The 19,778-nt window shown below is 40.6% G+C and overlaps 2 protein-coding genes across 3 annotated transcripts in view; both read right to left on the bottom strand.

Moving 5' to 3' along the window:
- LOC133422328 (retinoic acid-induced protein 1) overlaps window positions 1-624 on the bottom strand; it is a 58,932-nt gene extending 58,308 nt beyond the window's left edge. For both annotated transcript variants that reach the window (XM_061712284.1, XM_061712283.1), the window contains exon 1: window positions 361-624. The gene's annotated coding sequence lies outside the window, so the exon portion shown is untranslated. The remainder of the gene's footprint in view (window positions 1-360) is intronic.
- Window positions 625-7,651: 7,027 nt separating this feature from the next.
- Window positions 7,652-19,778, bottom strand: part of fam20ca (FAM20C golgi associated secretory pathway kinase a) — a 42,216-nt gene continuing 30,089 nt past the window's right edge. The window contains exons 4-10 of the mRNA XM_061712222.1: window positions 15,934-16,026; window positions 12,961-13,076; window positions 11,225-11,405; window positions 11,015-11,124; window positions 10,796-10,877; window positions 10,478-10,537; window positions 7,652-9,493 (exon numbers count right to left, since the gene is read on the bottom strand). Of these exons, the coding sequence (XP_061568206.1) occupies window positions 9,235-9,493; window positions 10,478-10,537; window positions 10,796-10,877; window positions 11,015-11,124; window positions 11,225-11,405; window positions 12,961-13,076; window positions 15,934-16,026 (901 nt within the window). The 3' untranslated portion in view covers window positions 7,652-9,234. The remainder of the gene's footprint in view (window positions 9,494-10,477; window positions 10,538-10,795; window positions 10,878-11,014; window positions 11,125-11,224; window positions 11,406-12,960; window positions 13,077-15,933; window positions 16,027-19,778) is intronic.

Here is a 19,778-nt window from a genome sequence, read left to right on the forward strand (position 1 = left end):
CATGCCACTCGTGCTGTCATGTGGTTTTTGGGCTGATACAGAAATTTTGGTGTGCTTGTTGTTTGAACAGATGCTGGTGGAAAACAAGGTTGAGGCAGGTGTTGGGGGTGTGTTCTCGTATGTGTGTGTGTGTGTGTGTGTGTGTGAGGTGAATGTACTTGCCTAGAAAATGAAAATAGAACAGAGTCCCATGAGAGACCCTGCTGTCCTCTGTTTAGCATGCACTCACAGATGTACACACGGACAAACACAGACAGACGCACACACACCCCCTTGCTCTCACTTCCATCTGCACTTCGCTGCTGTCCAACTTGTATCCTAGTGTAGAGAAAGAACAAATGAAAGGTGAGAGTGTGGTACCTTTGTGAAGGGTCAGCCGTTCTCTCCTGTTGTCGTCCCTCCAATCCCCCTCTTGATCAGCTGGTCTGAGCTAAGGTGAGCTGAGCCGAGCCGAGCCAAATGTACAGCGGCGAGGCTCAATCCTTTCACCCTCCGATGCTGAAAATGGCACCAGTATTCCCTGATAGCGGCAGCCTGCCTCCCTCTCTCTCTCTCCCTCTCTCTCTTGCTCTCTAGCTCGCCTCCCTCCTCTGCTTGTCTACTGCCATGTTGAGTGCGCGTAGGGCGAGGGGGCGGGCTGAAAGGAGGGGAGGGGGAGGAGGAGAGAATGTGGGGGACTCAGGGGGATAAGAAAGCAATTAGAAGACAACCCTCTTCCTTCCAGTTGGGAATGTATTATGGAATTAGCATGGGAGGGTGCCGGTGTGGAGGGATGGCCATGGTCCCGTGTATTAGTGTGCATGTGTGTACGTGTGTGTGTGTGTGCGTGTGTGTGTGTGTGTGTGTGTGTACGTGTGTGTGTGTGTGTGTGTGTGTGTGTGAGGTGTAGAGAGAGCTGAGGTGATATAGAGATTGCTGATGTACTGTGAGGAGGGAGGAGAGGAGTGCTCGGGCTGTGGAGGCGGCGGCTTCAAAGCCCTCTCTGTCTCAGGTTTGCTCTCCCTCCTCCTCCCCTGTGGGTGGCGAGGAAGCTGCATGTGTGTCTGGAAGGACAACTGCGCGTATGTGTGCAAAAGGGAGAATTTAACATGCAAATTCGGATGTGCAGTTGTCCATGTCTGTTTCTTTTGCTGTGTCCTTTTTATTTATCTTGTTTGGTGTGCTGTTTGTTGTTTGTGTGTGTGTGTGTCTGAGAGACAGGAAGACACACTGTGTGTGTTTACTGCCGTATGAAGAGAGATGACCAAAATCCCATTGTGAAAGACAGTGATAGGAGAAGATGAGTGGGAGCTGCAGTGTGTTTCACGTTTATGAGGAAATTAGATAACAAGAGAAAAGAGGGGTGTGTATTTTTCCCTGCGTGAATGTCTGTGCGTGTGTGTGTGTTTGTCTTTTGATGGAGAGGGACTGAGCCAGGCTCTGCATGTGGGAGATATGTGTATGTCACTGATTGTGCCATGAATGAAAATAAGAAGGAAGGGAGAGGAGGGGGAGAGGGAGAATGACTCTCCTCCCATTCAGCCGTCTCCTCCCGTCTCTCATCTCCCTCTTCCTCTTCCTCTTCAGTGGCAGATGAGGGGCTGCCAGCAGCTTGCCCGGGCGCGCATCAATAATTACCATCCTCGTCTCTGCTCTTATTTTCGTTTGCGCTTTCGTGCAAAAGAAGAACTTGTCGTAGCCGCTCGAGCGTCGACAATCTCGGCCGTGCTGAATTTCTCCTGCAGCCGAGGGTGTTTCATCGGGTTTACAAGCGGCGCCGCCTTCTCCTCCATCTCCTCCTCCTCCTCCTCCTCCCCGCCACATGCAGGCCTGCTGCGCGCCGTGCACTTACGACAATGGCCCGTGATCGCGCCTGGCACGCAGACGGTGACGCGCACACAAAAAAAAAACACGGGATGGAGAGCAGAGCGCAGAACCTCGGCTTCTGTCCACACGCTCGTAAACCAGCCCGTGTCCGTGCGCAGTGGCAGTGAGCCGCCTGCAGGCGGACTGCATGGCAAACAGGCGCGCAGCGGTTCAAGGGCGATTGATTTGGTGTTTAATTTCTCTCCCGGTGCACTTGACGCAAAAAAAGGATGAGCCTCTGTCTGACCTTCACGACAGACTGGGGGGGTTGTCTGTGTCGCCAGGCTCTGCCTTCTGCTCCCTCACACACAATATCATCACCTGGAAATGTCAAAACCTCATATATAGTGTTATAAATGATCGCTTTCCATCTGCTTTCTAATTATAGCCAGTGTAAGGACATTCCTAATTTTAGCTGCAGCCGTGAAATAGTTGTCTTTTAATAATTCATGAGTTCAGACACGGAGCCTGCTCCTATACTGGCACGCGTATTGCCAGCCTGCGGTGCTGCTCAGTCGACTGAAAAACAGCGAGGACAGGGCCTGATATATTCTCATTTACGAGACTTTAAAAATAATCAGACTCACCTCGCCGCTTTTAGGAGAAGTAAGGCGTGGAGATGTAGCATATAAGTCTGACTTCCAGTGAGATATATTGGCCTGCACCTTGTTCGCTGGCTGATGTGATACAGCCGACCTTAGAGCAGGAAATCATATTAGTTTTACGGCAATGTTTTTGACGAGTACTCGAGAGCTGAAAGATCAGTAACGCCAGACGCACGAAGCCATGCAGATGCGGTATGTGATTGCGCCAACGTGCATTAATCATTTCTGTGCAGTTGGGATGCATTTGTTTTGATCAGTGCGGATCTGAACGATTCTGCCTACAGCGCTGCCATCAATTGAGATGGACAGGGGTTAAACAGGACTGCGTCTGAAGACTCGGTTGAAAGCTTCTTTAATCTCAGTTCGCTCTGCGCCTGCACACACACATAGGTGTGCTTGTTTGAACAACTTGTGCAGTGTGCTTTGATTTCAAGTCTGCGTTCTACTCAAATGTATCATTAAGTAAGGAAAGATGCCTTATACAGGACTGTCTCAGAAAATTAGAATATTATGATTTTCTGTAATGCAATTACAAAAATGTCATACATTCTGGGTTCATTACAAATCAACTGAAATATTGCAAGCCTTTTATTATTTCAATATTGCTGATCATGGCTTACAGCTTAAGAAAACTCAAATATCCTATCTCAAAAAATTTGAATATTCTGGGAATCTTATTTAAACTGTAAGACACAATCATCATAATCAGCAATATTAAAATAATAAAAGGCTTGCAATATTTCAGTCGATTTGTAATGAATCCAGAATGTATGACATTTTTGTTTTTTTAATTGCATTACAGAAAATAAAGAACTTTATCAAAATATTCTAATTTTCTGAGACAGCCCTGTATAGCAGCTCTCCACATCATCGACGTTGTTGGGATTTCAGTGTGACTTCACAACAGAATTTTATCAATGAGCTGGCAGTATGAACCAGTGGTGATAAGATTATTTCAAATACCAGTAGGTAAATAGGCTACATGTGCATGCAAGTTGAGGTGTGATTCAAGTTCGCCTACAGTGGAGAAGTGGAGATGTTAGGGTCAGGGTCGTTGAGGACTCGACCACACATCTCGGATCAATTAGATGTGGGACAGGAAGGGGTGGCTCTCTGTTGCCATAGAGACAGGAAGACAGTGGCGTTGGATACTGTTACTAGGCAGGAGAGGCTGCCACTGAATAAGGTGAGGGGACATAGGGTGGTCTGTTGTGGTTAGTAAACAACGTCAAATCTCAGTGGGAATGATGCCTAAAAAGGTTAATGTACATGCATGGATGATTTTTGTATTCAGGTGGAAGTACAACTGGTTGTGACTTTCAACTTATAACCAGAAAGACTCACTCCATGCTACATAAACAAACAAATAAATACATAGTTGGAGAATAAGTCATTAAAATATAATATTGAGGGACTTGGAAATACACACTCAGATCTTTTGAACTTTTCAACGTTAAACTTTTTTTTTTGTGGCAATCTAAGTGATTCATAATGTGCAAGTGAGAAATTATAAGGCGTGTTTTATTGCAGACTTTATCTGTCACTCCGTTTATTTAATAATTCTCATCTAATCATAACCAGGCTTCTCTGTAAAAGCCACTGGACGATTAAAAATAAATTAATAAAGATAAATAAAGAAAGACAACCAGTTACCCCAATGCAAGGACTACTCGCTGTCTACAAAGGCAGTTCAGGACACGCAAATGGCGTCAGCCTCTGACAGATGTAAACACCCCCACCATCAGTGTTGGGCAAGTTACATCCAAAATATAATACATTATATATTACTAGTTACTGTCATTTGAAAGTAATTAGTTACATTACAATATTACTATATCTGAATTGTAATGCGTTACACTACTTGTGTATTACTTTTGAGTTACTTTCAACAAAATAGCAAAAAAAGATAAATCTTGTCCCACTGGCAGATTTTTCTACTTATTTCAAGTGAAAATTTACTTGAAACAGGTGAACATTTTCAAATAAGTTATTTTTCTGGTGTTATTTTTCTGGTGATGACTCTAAATGTTGAAATAGCAGTAAAAACACATTCATTGATGAAATGACATAAGGGATGGAAAGGAGGGATGGCAGTTTTACAGGGGGGATGATTTGGACCGTTTTTATTTCAGGGGGGGGGATGATTTGGACCGTTTTTATTTCAGGGGGGAGGATTTGGACTGTTTTTATTTCAGGGGGGATGATTTGGACCGTTTTTATTTCAGGGGGGATGATTTGGACTGTTTTTATTTCAGGGGGGATGATTTGGACCGTTTTTATTTCAGGGGGGGTGATTTGGACTGTTTTTATTTCAGAGGGGATGATTTGGACCGTTTTTATTTCAGGGGGGGGATGATTTGGACCGTTTTTATTTCAGGGGGGATGATTTGGACCGTTTTTATTTCAGGGGGATGATTTGGACTGTTTTTATTTCAGGGGGGATGATTTGGACCGTTTTTATTTCAGGGGGGGGGGGGGGGGGTGATTTGGACCGTTTTAATTTCAGGGGGGGGTGATTTGGACCCTTTTAATTTCAGGGGGGGTGCCATCACATCACCCCTCATCCCCCCTCAACTCGAATACTGCTCACACGGAACTCAGAACTTCTTCATAAATAACTCCCAGAGAGAAAAAAAACACCAGCAAGCTAACAAACAAACCAATATTTCTCTCAGAGTTAACAAAACGTACCAGCAATCAACAACTCGCAGCTGTTTTAACCTCTCCTCCTGATGGGCTGCAGGTGTGGTTTAAGGCTGATTTATGGTTCCGCGTTACACCAACGCAGGCCATACGCCGTGGGTTACGCGAACTACTGCGTACCCTACGGCGAAAGCTCTGCGTCGATTTAACGCGGAACCATAAATCCGCTCTCACAGCGCGACTGACTGTGAGCCCGGCTCGTGCAGCTCCTCGCCGACTCCGCGCTCATATATATTTAATAAATGTATAAAGCCCATATATTAATAAAGCCTCACTTGGCCGAGCTCTAACGCTGAGACCATGGTAGATTTAAGTTACACGCGGACACGCCGCACTGTTGACTTTTCCCTGCCGGCTCTGCTCACTGGCTAAACAGTCCCCACACAAACAGTGTCCAGCGGCGCTACGTTCCGCCGCGCCGCGTTTCCAACGCTTTTTTCTGTTGTCGGGATGTCTCGCGGACGCGGTGTTGGTGAATTCTTTAAAAAACAACAGCTAAACGGGTTAAAATGCGTTGTAACGCGCGTTACTTAGATTGTAACGAGTAAAATATTACCGAAAATGTATTAGTAATGCGTTATATTACTGCGTTACAGCAAATAGTAATACATTACTGTAATTGCGTTACTTTTGTAACGCGTTACCCCCAACACTGCCCACCATGACCACGATGCTCTCATGCCACCTAGTGAATTCGCAGACACAATTGCTCAACTACATAAATTGTACACTTGCGCCATCTCCTGGGGAATAATCAATATCTTCTATTTACTGTGAACAATCCAAACTTGATCCAGTTAGTGTTTAGTACTTGTCTCTATTTTACAGTTGTAACGCCAAAGTAAAGATGTATATGTGTTGATACCTGAAAAGAAAGAGGACTTGCGTTTCATCTCCTGACCAACTGGTAAAACCACAACAAGACTTTAGCTTTCCTTCAGGACCACAGACTGCTGTTCATAGCAATAATAGATGAGTGTTCCCTCAGCACCATGGACAGCTCCCTGGCACTGGTTCAGTAATATATGTTTCAGTTCAGCACCACGGATAGCGTCACGTTTCTATTGACGTTAGTTTCATAACTACCGTAGTCTGATTGCTAAAATGATGCTGCATAATTTTGCCCTAAAGAGCTAATTGCTATACCAAACATTTAAGAAATAGGATTAAAGGATTGTACCATTAATAATGTGGGAGCCCTCTCCCTCTCATAGTTCAACTGATATTTAATTATAAAGTTATTCTAATTCTTATTCTTTAAAAGAAATGGCTTTCTGATGGCAAGTAGCCATATATCACCCTTCTCTGCAACTATTTTAAAACAGACTTGAGCACAAGGATTTTCAAGATAGATTAAACGTCATGAGAGGAAAGTGTGTGCGGCCACAGGACCTGGGTACCTTGAGGTGACAGTGAACGCCTCTTCAGAAGTAAATGAAAGGCCTTCTGTCTGTCAGCTAAATCTTGGTCAAATTACACCAGGACAATGATCCAACAAATATACACCAAAATGGGTTCAATTAAAAGAATCAAGGATTTGCAATGACCCAGTCTAGGCCCAAACTTTCACCGAATTAAAATGCTCTGGTGGAACCTTAAGAGCGTTATGTGTAAGCAAATACCCAATCGCCTCGATAAATTGATCATAAGTGGTATTCTTTTAGTCTTCATTGTTGTTGTAATGTCACAGTGAAATAAATATATGTCGATGTTCACCAGAGTTTGTATTTGCCAAATACTAATACCCACTAGGAAAAGATCTTTTTTTATCAAATCTTTTAATAAAAACAAAAAAAAAAACAAAATGTAAGATTAAAAAAATGGTACTAAAATGTGCATATAAAAGTATATATTTGCACTTCCAAATATAAATATGTATTATTCATAACAGCTTGTATAGTTGAAACATACTGTAAATGTATGTTAAAGGGCAGGAAGAGCAAGAACTGATATTCATTTACAAATGTCAGAAAACAAGATTTTATGCACAAAAAACTTGGACTAGGTACGGCATAGCACATAACTGATGTGGAAATCATCACCTCCATCTCTTTAACCTTTACATAGTTGAGGAATACTTAAAGGTTTTATAGTATCTCACACTATATAAACGCAGTTTGACAGATTTATACCTTTCAGAGTGGTTTTGTGTTACACACACACACACACACACACACATATATATATATATATATATATATATATATATATATATATATATATATATATATATATATATACACACACACACACACATATATATATATACAGTTTTCCTAGATTTTATGAGTCTATCTGTGCATGATTCGCATAAAGGGGGTTGAAGAGTCTGAGATTTCTCATCCAAGTCTTGTTTGGTTTGACAAAGTGCTTAACAATCCAAGCCTTCACTTGTGAGTCTCATGTTTTATTTGTCATGGCTCATCCCTATTTATCTATTTTTAATTATGCATAAAATGCAACACATCCAACTACAATAATTAAGACAACTGGTCTCACGTTTTTATTGCACACTTTAATCATTTAGTAAACAGATCTTCACAGTAACAATGCAAGAGCATAAAACTGAAGCAAATCACTGTGCAGTCCAGCTTTGCAGATCTTCAAAATATTTATAGGTATTTACATTGAAAATATGAAAACCCAAGAACAGTGCACATGGTTATCCCTGTGGTTGAATGAGGCATTTAACCCCTATATCACCTTAACGCATTTCTTAAAGTTGACTTTATGCTGCTTTTAGGTCTATAAATCCTGTCAATACTGCCAACCCAAAAACATTCAAGTACTGTATTTCTGGCATTGCACGGGTACTAGGTTAGCCAATACATAGGACTCTTTGGAGGGGGGAAAAATGCAGTGGTACCACTTCCACAAAGCCCAAAAAGCTTTGCTGTTCTGAGGACAAAATATGCTTTCAAAGGAATGAAAATTTCCCCACAGTATCCAAATGCCAAACTTTTTTTTAATAAATACTGTACTTTGTAATGTTTAAAGTAACACAATGGCAAACCAAAACATAGAAGTTATGACAGAATTGTAATTTCTTTTCATGCCCCAATAAATAGTAAGATAGACATGAAACAGTATACAAACTAACATCTTTGCATTGCATAAACCTTTAAAGTGATATCTTAGAAAAACATACTAAATGCTTCAGATGTGCTTTTATGAATGAATCACTTGAATTAAATGACATGCAAATAATTTAAGACTTACAAGTACTTCAATGTTGCCTCCAGTCCTGACATTTCGTGTATTTGGTTTGGTAAGTGTCATTTTGTGTTGCTCTGTTTAGCTACACATGGCACAAGCTAAACTTTCGGGTGGTGGGGGTGGGTTAAAGGAAAAGCAATACAAAGTCTGAATAAGGCAAAGTAATAGTACCAGTTGAACAAGGGTGTGGAGGGAAATTGTCCTCAGATTCACGCTGTTTAGAAGCAGGTAATGACATTTTCAATCACTCTGTTCTAAGTCTGTGCCAAGAAAAAAAGATTACAAAGATTTGCTCATATTCTCCTGTTGTTTGTCCAGGCATGACTTCAGCTTTGTAACATTCAATAATAGCAGTGAAAAACATGTTTTAGAAACAGAAATAAATCCACAAGCTTTCTCAACCTTTTTATACATTTTGACAACTGATAAAGCTTATAGTCTGAACATATACTGCCCAGTCAGTGTTGGATTTGGTTATGCACTGATATAATAAAACACATAAAACGAACTGGTACCCTCCGTGTTTAGAACATACAGGACAAAATCAGAACATAGTAATAGTTCCTTTATGTCTTATATAGATAAAACAAACAAACATACAAACAAAAAAGTCTGTACCTGACAAATAAGAAGCCTCTGTGTAAGCACAGTCTTTTCTGATATTTGTGGGCAGATTTTTCTATTTAAATACACCTAAAAGCAGTTTCCATAGAGGCAATGATGGCAAGTCTTGGAATTCACTGAATTCAGCTTGATGTCAGAAGTGGGATTTTTTTGGTACAATCCCAGTGGTTGAGAATCCGCAGATGTGGTCCATTGGCTATGTATCAGCGTGGGATCCTGTCAACCATGAGTCTGGACCCCACTACCTGTGGCCTCGGCCCCTGTGACTGGCTGTGTCTCCAACTAGGTCTTCCTCCACAACATTAACATAGCCTTCTTTCTCTATGCAGCCCGCCAGAACCTGCAGCACCAGCCGGACCCTGCGGTCCATGGCTTGAAGGTGAGGCTGGATGAGGACCGGGGACAGGCGGTCACGCAGCAACGACTCCTCCATCAGGGAGCTCAGGTGGTACTCTTCTTTGGCCAGGAGCTGGATACGCAGGTAAGTGGACTTTCTCACCCTGGAAACATCGAATAAGTAAATAAGTTATTCTTTAAAAAGCTTTATGTGGTCTTTACAAGTTTTTACAAGATCAATGTTGAGTAAGTCTGTTTGGATGGTGACCAATAACTCAGGAGTTATCCTAGCATAGGTGTACAGGCCTACCCTGAACTGGAAGACGCAGTTAAAACAATCTTACTGTAGTCAAGTGAGCTTTACATTGACCTGAAACGAGAGGCTGATGTCTAAGAAAAAAAGCCCCCAACTTGACTGAAGGTTGCAGCTGAGCATATCAGCAATTGAGTCTTCTTTAAGAAAGTTCTAATGTCAGAAGTGACAAAGACTGAGTTATGTGGTCAAAAGGAGCTGAGGTATGCTTGAAGGAGTTATGAAGAAGCATTCAATCTAGAGAACACTGTACCTGTAACTAATGAGCATGGCGGGGGTAGCATCATGCTTTAAAGAAAACCTGGTCCTCAGATCCAACCGTCCTGAATGTTTTAGATGTTGCTCTGCTCCAACACACTCCTGATTCAAAGGATTGGATCACCGTCAGCTTGTTGTCAAGGTCTACACAAGTCTGTGATTGGTCCACTAGTATGAGCCAGATTGGTTTGGAGTGCAGTAACATCTAAAACATGCAGGACAGTGGACCCCGAACACCAGGGCTGAGGAACACTGCTCCAAAGCTGTTCTGCTGGTAGTAAAACTGCTGCGTTGCTCAAAAGTGGATTGAATAATAAAGAGGGAGAACTAACTTAGTATAATATAATACCAGCAGCATAATCTCAAAACAGCAGCTGCACAGTTCATATTTGAACAGTTTGGTGTTCCAACAGAACAACGACCCCAAAAACAATCTGGCTAATGTTAAGCTTTTTGAGCAGGCACTTCCTAAATCCTGGCATCAACTTTATCAACATTATCTGAACTGTGCTTCAAACCGGGTTCAACATTAGGGATCCAACACATGTTATTGCACTGTCATGTCCAGATGTCTGACCTGCAGCACTGGCTGAGAGGCACCAGGATGGACAGCTCATCATGGGAGTGTTTTCCAAACCTACAAGTGAGGGGAGAAAGATAAAAGATGCTTGTAGGACAGATTTTCAAATTCATTTTCTTCAGTTTATTCAATAAATACTCATGTGATAGTGAGGGGAATGGATGTCAAAAATTCAATCTCATAATCTCAATTAATCTGCCAGCTACATGATGCAAAAACTTAACTGAAGCTGTTGTTTTACTTTGTGTTAAGCAATTCAGCAAACATTTAATGGTTACCAAGATAGATGCATTTAAAATGGTTGAATGCCTTTACCCTCGTCCGTTGTCAAGGTGAATGATGAAAGTGTCATTTCCAAACTTCTCAAAAGTTTCATAATGATGACGATCCATATTACCTAAAGAAAAGGACAGAACAATGTTAAAAAAAGAGATTCAGGGTCAGAAAGCCTCAGTTATTTACCAATCATGCGTGCCATACACATCATTTAATCATCTGTGGATTTAATACGTACATACTTTCTTTTCCTCTTACCCATTAAGAAATCGAAGATTGTCATATCCATAACGTCGAGTAATCGAGAGCCACGGTCATATGGAGGCGTTTGCTTCACCTCGTCACAGTAATCTGGATCCACCTCCCACCTTAGAATATGCAGGGAGAAAAAAGGGTTTAGTGATGACAAAATAAGGATCAAAATGACAGATTTTGTCATTGACATGAGGTTGAGAATGGCCTCCTTACTCCGCTTTCTTGCGTTTGTGGTAGGATCGCCTCCAGGGGTTTCTCCAGGTCTTGCGTTTAGCCAGATTCAGATCTGGAAGGAAGGCTGCTAGTGAGCCTTCGATCTGATCCGGTTTCCCACACAGAGCATGCTCAGTGGAGCAGTAGTAGGAACATTCACCGTAGAAGCAGACGTTGTTTGCTGGGGAAAGAAAACAGGCGAGACACTGATTTAGAAATGTCACCAGAGAGGAAGGGGAGGAAGTAAAGAAAATGACTAAAGAACTAGACAGAAAAGGAAGAACTGACTTTGGTACAATAGAATAGAACCTGGCCATTATTTAACGACCTAAGCTCTCACTCTTAAGATGATGCAAATCAATACCAAGCTAAGCGTATTAAGAACGTACCAAAATGAATTAGTCACGATCAAAGCCTTGTAAAAAGCTTTCATGCTTGTCTAATCAGCCAAACTCCACAGAGATATCTTATGTTAAACAGGTTTATAATGTTTATGATTGGAGGAATGGCAATAATAAAACTTAAACAACATACCAAACAACATAATTGCAATAACTGTTTAATAGTATTCATTGAACCTACTCATAAAGACCTAAATGTCAGTCCTATCATCCCTATTTTGTTCAAACTCATAACAGGTATCACAATGGTGGTTTTGAAACACGTTTTGCAGTCTATAGTTTTAGCCAAACTGAAAAAATATTGATTTAATCTTAATCATAACAAATAAATGTAACACAATCAATTTTTCAATTTGTGTTTTATGAGCTGCAAGGCTAAGCAGCATGAAATTGACTCGCTGTAAATCAGGACTAAATACTGTATATTTGAATATATACAGGATATTTTTTTATATGCAAACATGCAGGCTCATATATACAGGAACACAATTAATTGGGATTTCTGTCAGGTGGTATTATGAACCAGAAGAGAAAAGAAAATCCCACAAAGGAAAGAAAATAAAATATTCAAGGTGGGACAATGGCCCAAGCCCACGGAAATGCTGGGGAGGATCTTTCAGGAGGTGTTAATAAATGAACACTCAGAAGCTTCTCTTTATTCCTGACAGCTATTTTTCAGTGACAAATTACCCTGTTTGCAGATCATCACCTGTTTGAAACACAATTTCATATTCCCTTTGAATGATTCAGTAGTTTATGGTTTCCGTGCAGATATTTATTGTTACTTATTGTTCAATTCAATTGAAAAGTCTTTATTTCGAACACGATAGCAGTGTAAATATAATTTTATTATATGCATTCATTGTTTATAATCTATATTTTAACACTATCTGCTTTTGTGTTGTGATTATTTCCAAATATAACTGTTTTTTGACAGATTTATGCTCTCTATGTACACCAAGAATCCGTCTAAATGCACACTGGCATTTTATAACCCTGGTGATCTCCAGCGCCCCCATGTGGAGATATTTATTATTGTCTTTCTTTTTTCTTTAAAAAAAACAAACTTATTCCTTTACATGTATCATATATCACTGTACAGTATACAGTATAGATACAGTATGTTCTGGTCTTTTTCACTGCACTGAAAAGCAGACCAACATCTTGTACAATGTCTCTGACTGAACTCAGCTTTAGGTCCAGTTTGTACAAAACTCAGTTCTTGAAGTATCATAAAAGGAAAGTTGAAATATGTTTGCTTTGTGCTCTCTTTTCAAGTTGTACCCGAGGGACTATATCGGTCTGTGAAGCTGCAGATGCTGGTTGAGATTTTACCTGGTGAGATGAAGAAGGTCCTCCACAGCTTCTTGTCACGCGTCACATCTCTGATCTCTTTTGTCATGTTTACAAGTCGGCCTGCTACAGGGGGCACTCTACGAAAGTCAAGGATCCTAGAAAGACAGAGATATAGAGGCAGACGGTAATCATTCAAGATGTAAAAAAAAAAAAAGAAAGAAAAAGCTGTTTGCCATGACATCAGCGTTTCCTTTAAAACGGAAAGATCAATTCCAGATTTGACTGTTTTGAACTTCCAGCTTCATGTTGCACTGAACACGTGCAGAAACAAAGCGTCTGTATCCTCCTGCTCATTCTTCCACAGTGAGAACATGTATACTGAGTTTTTAAAGCAAAACAGGAGAGCTCTAAATCCTGATGACGCAATCTGTATAGGAGCTGTTTGGACATCTTGTATTCATTTGACTGATTCCTTCGTGGATGAAGACCAAGTCAGCTACCTTTTCATTTTGAGAAGTTCTTACTTGTTGCAATGAAACTTTCCACCTATCAGTTTTGGACACACATACAACACCACCTTTGAGAGTGACATGATGTTTACTTTTTGATTTGTGATGAACCTTTAAAACCAATATCAAACGTCTTAATTCAAGTGGAAAAATACAATCTTGCAAAAGTCTCAGGCTCCCCAGACATTTTGTTTTTATCCACACTTGAATTAGGATCCATATTTATTCTCCAGTGTCTTTATTAAGATGGTAACAGAAAACACAATATTGGATATGATATTAATTGGTGGATGGATTATTGTAAATTTTAATAGTAATATTTTTCAACCATAGGAAAAGACATACAGGCTGAGGTCAGGATAATATGTACACAAGATAAAATTACACAGTTTTCAGCACAATGTCTCTAAATGCAATTACATGAATCAGGATTCCATCCTTCAATTTAGGTGTACAAGCTTTCATTCTCTGTTTGTATCTTTATGAGACTGGAAAGCAGACATCACTACAACTCTGATAAAATAAGACTAGGGGTGCCTAAGACTTTTGCACAGTGGTGTATATAACAAATTCTCCGAGTCACACCCAAATATTTTTGATATAGTTTTAGTTTAATTGAATGCATATTCTGATTCCTTCATTGCCCTACTATAAAGATTTATTTTCTTTAGAAACTGATTTCTTTGTCTTTGTAGATAGATGTTATTTAATGTGTTTTGATGTCGTTCAGTGTAACTGAACGGGTCCCGTCGCCTTACGAGTTATGATGTTTTAACGTAGTAATATTTATTCATTCTATCTTATGAAGATGTACAGATAAGAGAAGGATGATATGATATTTATGTATATCTAGGATTTATTGTTTTTCATAAAAGAAATATTCTCTGAAGACTACATTCAAGCCCATCTGTGATGGTTGAATACCCATAATCCTTCACTTTGTATATGGCACTGCAGACAGGCTTAGTGCTCCTACAAATGAGCCCTAACATATGCTGTGACATCCCTATTTTCATTTAAATAAAGGTTGACAGGAAAAAGCGCAACACAAGGAAACATTTTCTACAAAGAGAAATAACCTTTAAATATTACAAATCCAACTTGTCGGGACACGACTTCATCTATATGTAGTTCATTCACAAGATGCATCAATAATTTACAGCCCTTACAGTGGTTTCTGTCTGCTTGTGCGACTGGCCCACATAAAGCTCAACAAGGAGGGAAATGGTGCATGTTAAGCCTCTTTTAAGCTAGTCTCACTATCACACATCAACACAGAAAAATCCACACCACAATCAGCACCATCATCTAAACCGGATCATTTTTAACCCTCTTTTTTGTTATACTCACACTAGTCTACAGCTCAACTCCCTCTATTCTCAGGTTTTTTGGTTTTTGTTCTGTCTCTACCTCCCGCTGTCTGTTTTATTTTCCTTTTTGCTCCTATGTCAGAACACGATACCTTCAGCCCATATTTGGTCTGTCACACACTGTACGTGCTGTCCCAATGACCCTGATCCATTGAAACTAAAGCTGAGCCTCCTGGGAGCAGGCGGCCACACGGACAGCCTGGCTCTGTGGAGCAGAGTTGGAGAAACTTTAGCCTACAGAGGACTGCATTCAGAGGCTTCAAACTGCACCGTCACGTTGGGTCACAAAAGAGCCCCTGTTTGTGTGTGTGAGCAGGTAAGTGTGTACGAGTGCACGTGCATGTGGGAAAGTACGCTAGCATTGAGAAAACAGCTAAGCTTTTACTTTTGAACTCTCCAAGTGTTGCAATTATTTGTGTAACTGGAGTTCAGTAAGTAATATATGTTTAGGAGCAGTTATTGGAAAGCAGGAATGTTGCAAACTGTTTTTTTGTTTTCATCAGTCAATAGAAAACAAGAGAGGTTGGGCAACTGCACTATAATTCAAAGGAAGGCATGCATGGTACAGAGAAGTTATAAACAAACTGTGCGAGCGGGGTAACAACAGGGCCCTCCCTGCAGAACTAAAACCTAAAAGCATGTTTTGGTGGTTTGGCATGTATGTAATATTCCAGTCTGACTCTTTGTGCATGCAAAGACACACTCGCATAAGACCGAATTTAAATTAGAGGGGCAACTTTATGCTTGTGAACAGATGTAGAGGAACTATGATGGCATCAGCAGTATCTGAAACACTCCTAAAAAATCAATTTATCATTCTCCCTCTCGATCAAATTTGACTCATCTGTTTTCTGCTTTTGCTCATTGAAGTACTCCCAGTCAAAGGATCATTCTGAAATCAATGTACACAGCAACAAGCAGACAAGATGATCCCCTCTCTGAGTTTGTTATCTAATCCCTCATGCACTTAATCCCATTCAGACTTTCACAGCCCAAATCTATTATGGGAAGGCTCCAGATTATACGACTCGTCGTCATTGTTCCTGGAACAAACTAAAGGATGATTTGAAAGTCATGTCTGAAAACAGACGAGTCGCTTTCACACAAGCACACAAGGAGATCGCAAAACTCACCTGTCCAAATGAAAAGCTGCGATCTCAGCATTGTGTCTCTCAAAGTCAGAGAAGTAGAAGAAGTCTGGGGGTGTTTGCTGCTCGCGGGTCTGCCTAAAAGACAGAGGTCAAAACAAGATTTAACATCAGCAGGAATTTCTTAGTCAAAGCCAACCTTGTCTTTTTGAAATGTCAATCATTTGCACTCATACCGGTATTGAATGTTTGTGCGTTGAAAAGATTGTAACAGATTAAACAAATATGGATACAATAAAGATGATAAAAAGGAAAATAAAAAATCCAGGACTTCCCCCTTTCAAATCATTACTTTCTTAATTAAAATAAGCTGACTGTTCAGATATGTGTTCATTTTAATCATGCAGCCTTTTGATCTGAGACGTTTCTACCCTTGTCGGTGCTAATCTCCTCACCCTCCATCAGACTTTTGTCCCCTGCAGGGTGAAACTCATCTTAGCGTCTGCAGCCTTTCTAGAACAGAGGCTGATGCATGAGACCAAAGCCTGTGTGGACAAGTCTGCTGAAGGGGAGCTGGCACGGATTGTTGTTCCCATCCTGCACCACACACACGCACTCACACACACTCACACACACACTTATTCAGGAGATTTGGACCGCTGCCAACCAAGCCATGGATCTGACTCAGGAAATGCTAGAAGCCTCTTTGTGTCTGTCTCTCCATCTTTGCCTCAGACTGTCTGCTCCCCCGTAAGACGGTGGGGTAGCGTCTCTCCACTTTCGCTCACTTGGTTTTTTCTTTATCTCACCTAAATGTACGTAAACAAACCTGCCAATAGCCTGCGCCGTAACTGCTGTGCTTGCAAGCTGCAGCCAAAGTGAACACAACAATGCTGCGAGTGTCTGCATCCTCTCTTGCTCTCCTTTATCTTTCTCCTGCTTCTCCTCTCCATTAGTGAGAGCTGAACTTCAGGGTGGAGTGCAGCATTATTTTACCTCACTCTCTCTTATCCCATTTCCTTGAAAAGCCAAACAATGGCAACAAAAAAACGGCCTTTCTTCCCATCACTCTACTTGTCTGGGAAGAAGCTGTTAAACTGTAAATCAGTGGCTGCCATTGTAACCCCTACTTTACCACCCAGAAGAAAGAGCAGCCTAACAGTGTTTTATTTTCAGGGACAATAGTGAAGGGTAAAAGAGTTTTTAAAGGTGATCTTATGAGCCATGGCATTTAGAGAACCTTTTTGCACTACAGTCAAGGTGCCTTATCTGTTTCTGAAGTGTGTTTCGTCTCGACGACTGCTTTGCATAATGCACAGTTTAATCATTACATGTTTACCTTAAGGATTATTCCTCCTTCTAGTTTAACTAAATTGTCAAGTAAATCTGACTGCAGTTTCGGTTGTCATGGTCACCAAGATGTGAAAAGCAATTTTGCGTCGAGGGGAAGCTTTGTGTAATTTTGAATGGAGGGCAAATTTGTGCGTCGTAATGTGAAAGCCTTTTTCAAAAGAATACACACACACGCACAGACCATGCAAAATCACGAACACGTTTGTGCTCGCAGTAACGTAGCCATGTGCCCTTTATCAGCGGAAAGATATTTTAAAAAAAGGGGCCTTTATCAGAGTTAGATTCTGATTAGGCTGCAGCATACATACTGTATGTAGCTCAGCAGAAACGGAGCTTGTGTGTGTGTGTGTGCGTGAATGTGCGTGTGAAGTGATGAAGTTGAACTGCTTGCCTATGTGGACTTAGTTTGTGCTGACTTGGCAGTTTGGATGTCCTTTCATGAGCTTAGACCTGCACAGTGGAGGGTTATATTAGAGGAAGATGGGAGAGGGAGGGGGAGATCTCCAGAACAGCTGTGGCTTAGGCTCGGCAAACACACTTCTGCTTTTTTTCTCTCTCACACACTCAGAAACTCCCAGACTGACGATACACGCCGGTGACAGATAGAGGGCAGTAGACTCAAATATAGTCAGCAGAAATCAATGCACGAACCACCTCCAACTTGTCCTTTGGATTACAGAGGGAGGAAATGAGCATCTCTCTTCACAAGAGCATGAAGAATCAAGATGAAACAGGATGATGTTTGCTTTCTCGCCAGGTGGCATTGGTGTTTGCTAAAGTGTCAAGGTTAATCTGGTACAAATCAGTCCAGGCATCAATGAGCACAAGGACTAAAACAGCAGGAAAAAAACGGAAAACACAAACGAGCGGAGTCGGAATCATTCTGTCCTGCTACATTTGACTTTCAACATTTTAATAACTTGATTGAACTTGAGTGAAATGATAGACTTTTCTCCTTTCCCTCATTAAATTAATTTGAGTTCACTGATTAGTGTTTTTTTTTTGAAGAACACAAGCCCCTTTGAGATGCCAACTACTTCAATAAAGTAGAATTGCGTCTATATTTGAAACATGGCCAGCTTTTCATGCTTTACTCAACAAATACAACTCCCTGCCGTTCCCACCGTGGCTCCATGCTTCCTTTCATTTTATCTACTGCAGCACCCAAGTTTTTTTTTCTTCTTCACAGTGACTAAGTAAAATGAAAAGAAAGAAAACACTGGTGAATGCTGCCTACAGTGTTTTTGGTATCTCCACTGTCCCTGAGTGCAGTGAAAATCTTGCCTTGCAAAAACTAGGCAATGAGGTCAATAGTAGTTGGTCGTAAGACCAACTGGTTTAATATGTTTAATCATGTAGAAAAGTGATATTCTCTGCTGATTCACAGATTGCTTGACATGCTGATTTAAACTGTTTTGGCAATGTGACATAGTGTTACAAGAAAACTCTCAGTACATGACCACTGTAGTGCTATATCCCACTTGATGTACTGTTCAGTCTCCCATGAGCGGAAAACATGCACATGTACGCGCTGTAGCTCTGTCTGTTACTGTCGTTGTCTAAATGAAACCTCAGGGGGGAAATAAATGTCTGGATAGCTCAATGCTGTGATTGTAAAAGACTGTTGAAGGCATAAACATTACATATCTCATGTCTTTTACATATATGACTACTAAAACGTTGCAGTTCTTGCTCTAAAAATATGCTGAATTCACTGAGGGACAAAGCAGCTGTCTCAAAAGGAGAAAGAAGGGTCATTTCAGAAAGGTAACAAGATCACATGCCAGGCTTGTTATTGAAGAAAGACACACATTTTTCAAAAATAAACCACATGTTGGCAAACATCTGAGGTAGGAGCAAAGGAGTTGTTGTAGGGCATTTCAGTCCAAACAACAGCCACATATACTCCCACTTTACTGTTTCTGAAAACCCACATTGTACATATGTACGTATGTACGTATGTACGTATGTACGTATGTACGTATGTATGTACGTATGTACGTATGTATGTATGTATGTATGTAATACATGTATGTATGTATGTATGTATGTATGTATGTATGTATGTATGTATGTATGTATGTATGTATGTATGTATGTATGTATGTATGTATGTATGTATGTATGTATGTATGTATGTATGTATGTATGTATGTATGTATGTATGTATGTATGTATGTATGTATGTATGTATGTATGTATGTATGTATGTATGTATGTATGTATGTATGTATGTATGTATGTATGTATGTATGTATGTATGTATATATATATTAGCGAAAGAAACCTGGTCTGTCTGTCACTGGTGAGATAATTACTTCTTTGTGAGGAGCATCCCACTGATTATTTAAGCCATGTATTCAATCCCAAACCATTTCCACATCCTGTCAGGGTATTATATATAAAGTGTAGACATTGACTGGACTGTTGTGATGCTTTTAGAGCATAAATGAAGATTTCAAATATTCCGTTCCAAGTATTTCAGAGGGTGTCGAGTGTCTTTCTTAGTGTCTGAGCATTACTGGTAATGTGGGAGG

This window comes from Cololabis saira, chromosome 21 (genome assembly GCF_033807715.1).
Source record: "Cololabis saira isolate AMF1-May2022 chromosome 21, fColSai1.1, whole genome shotgun sequence".
In the NCBI taxonomy this organism is placed as follows: Eukaryota; Metazoa; Chordata; class Actinopteri; order Beloniformes; family Belonidae; genus Cololabis; species Cololabis saira.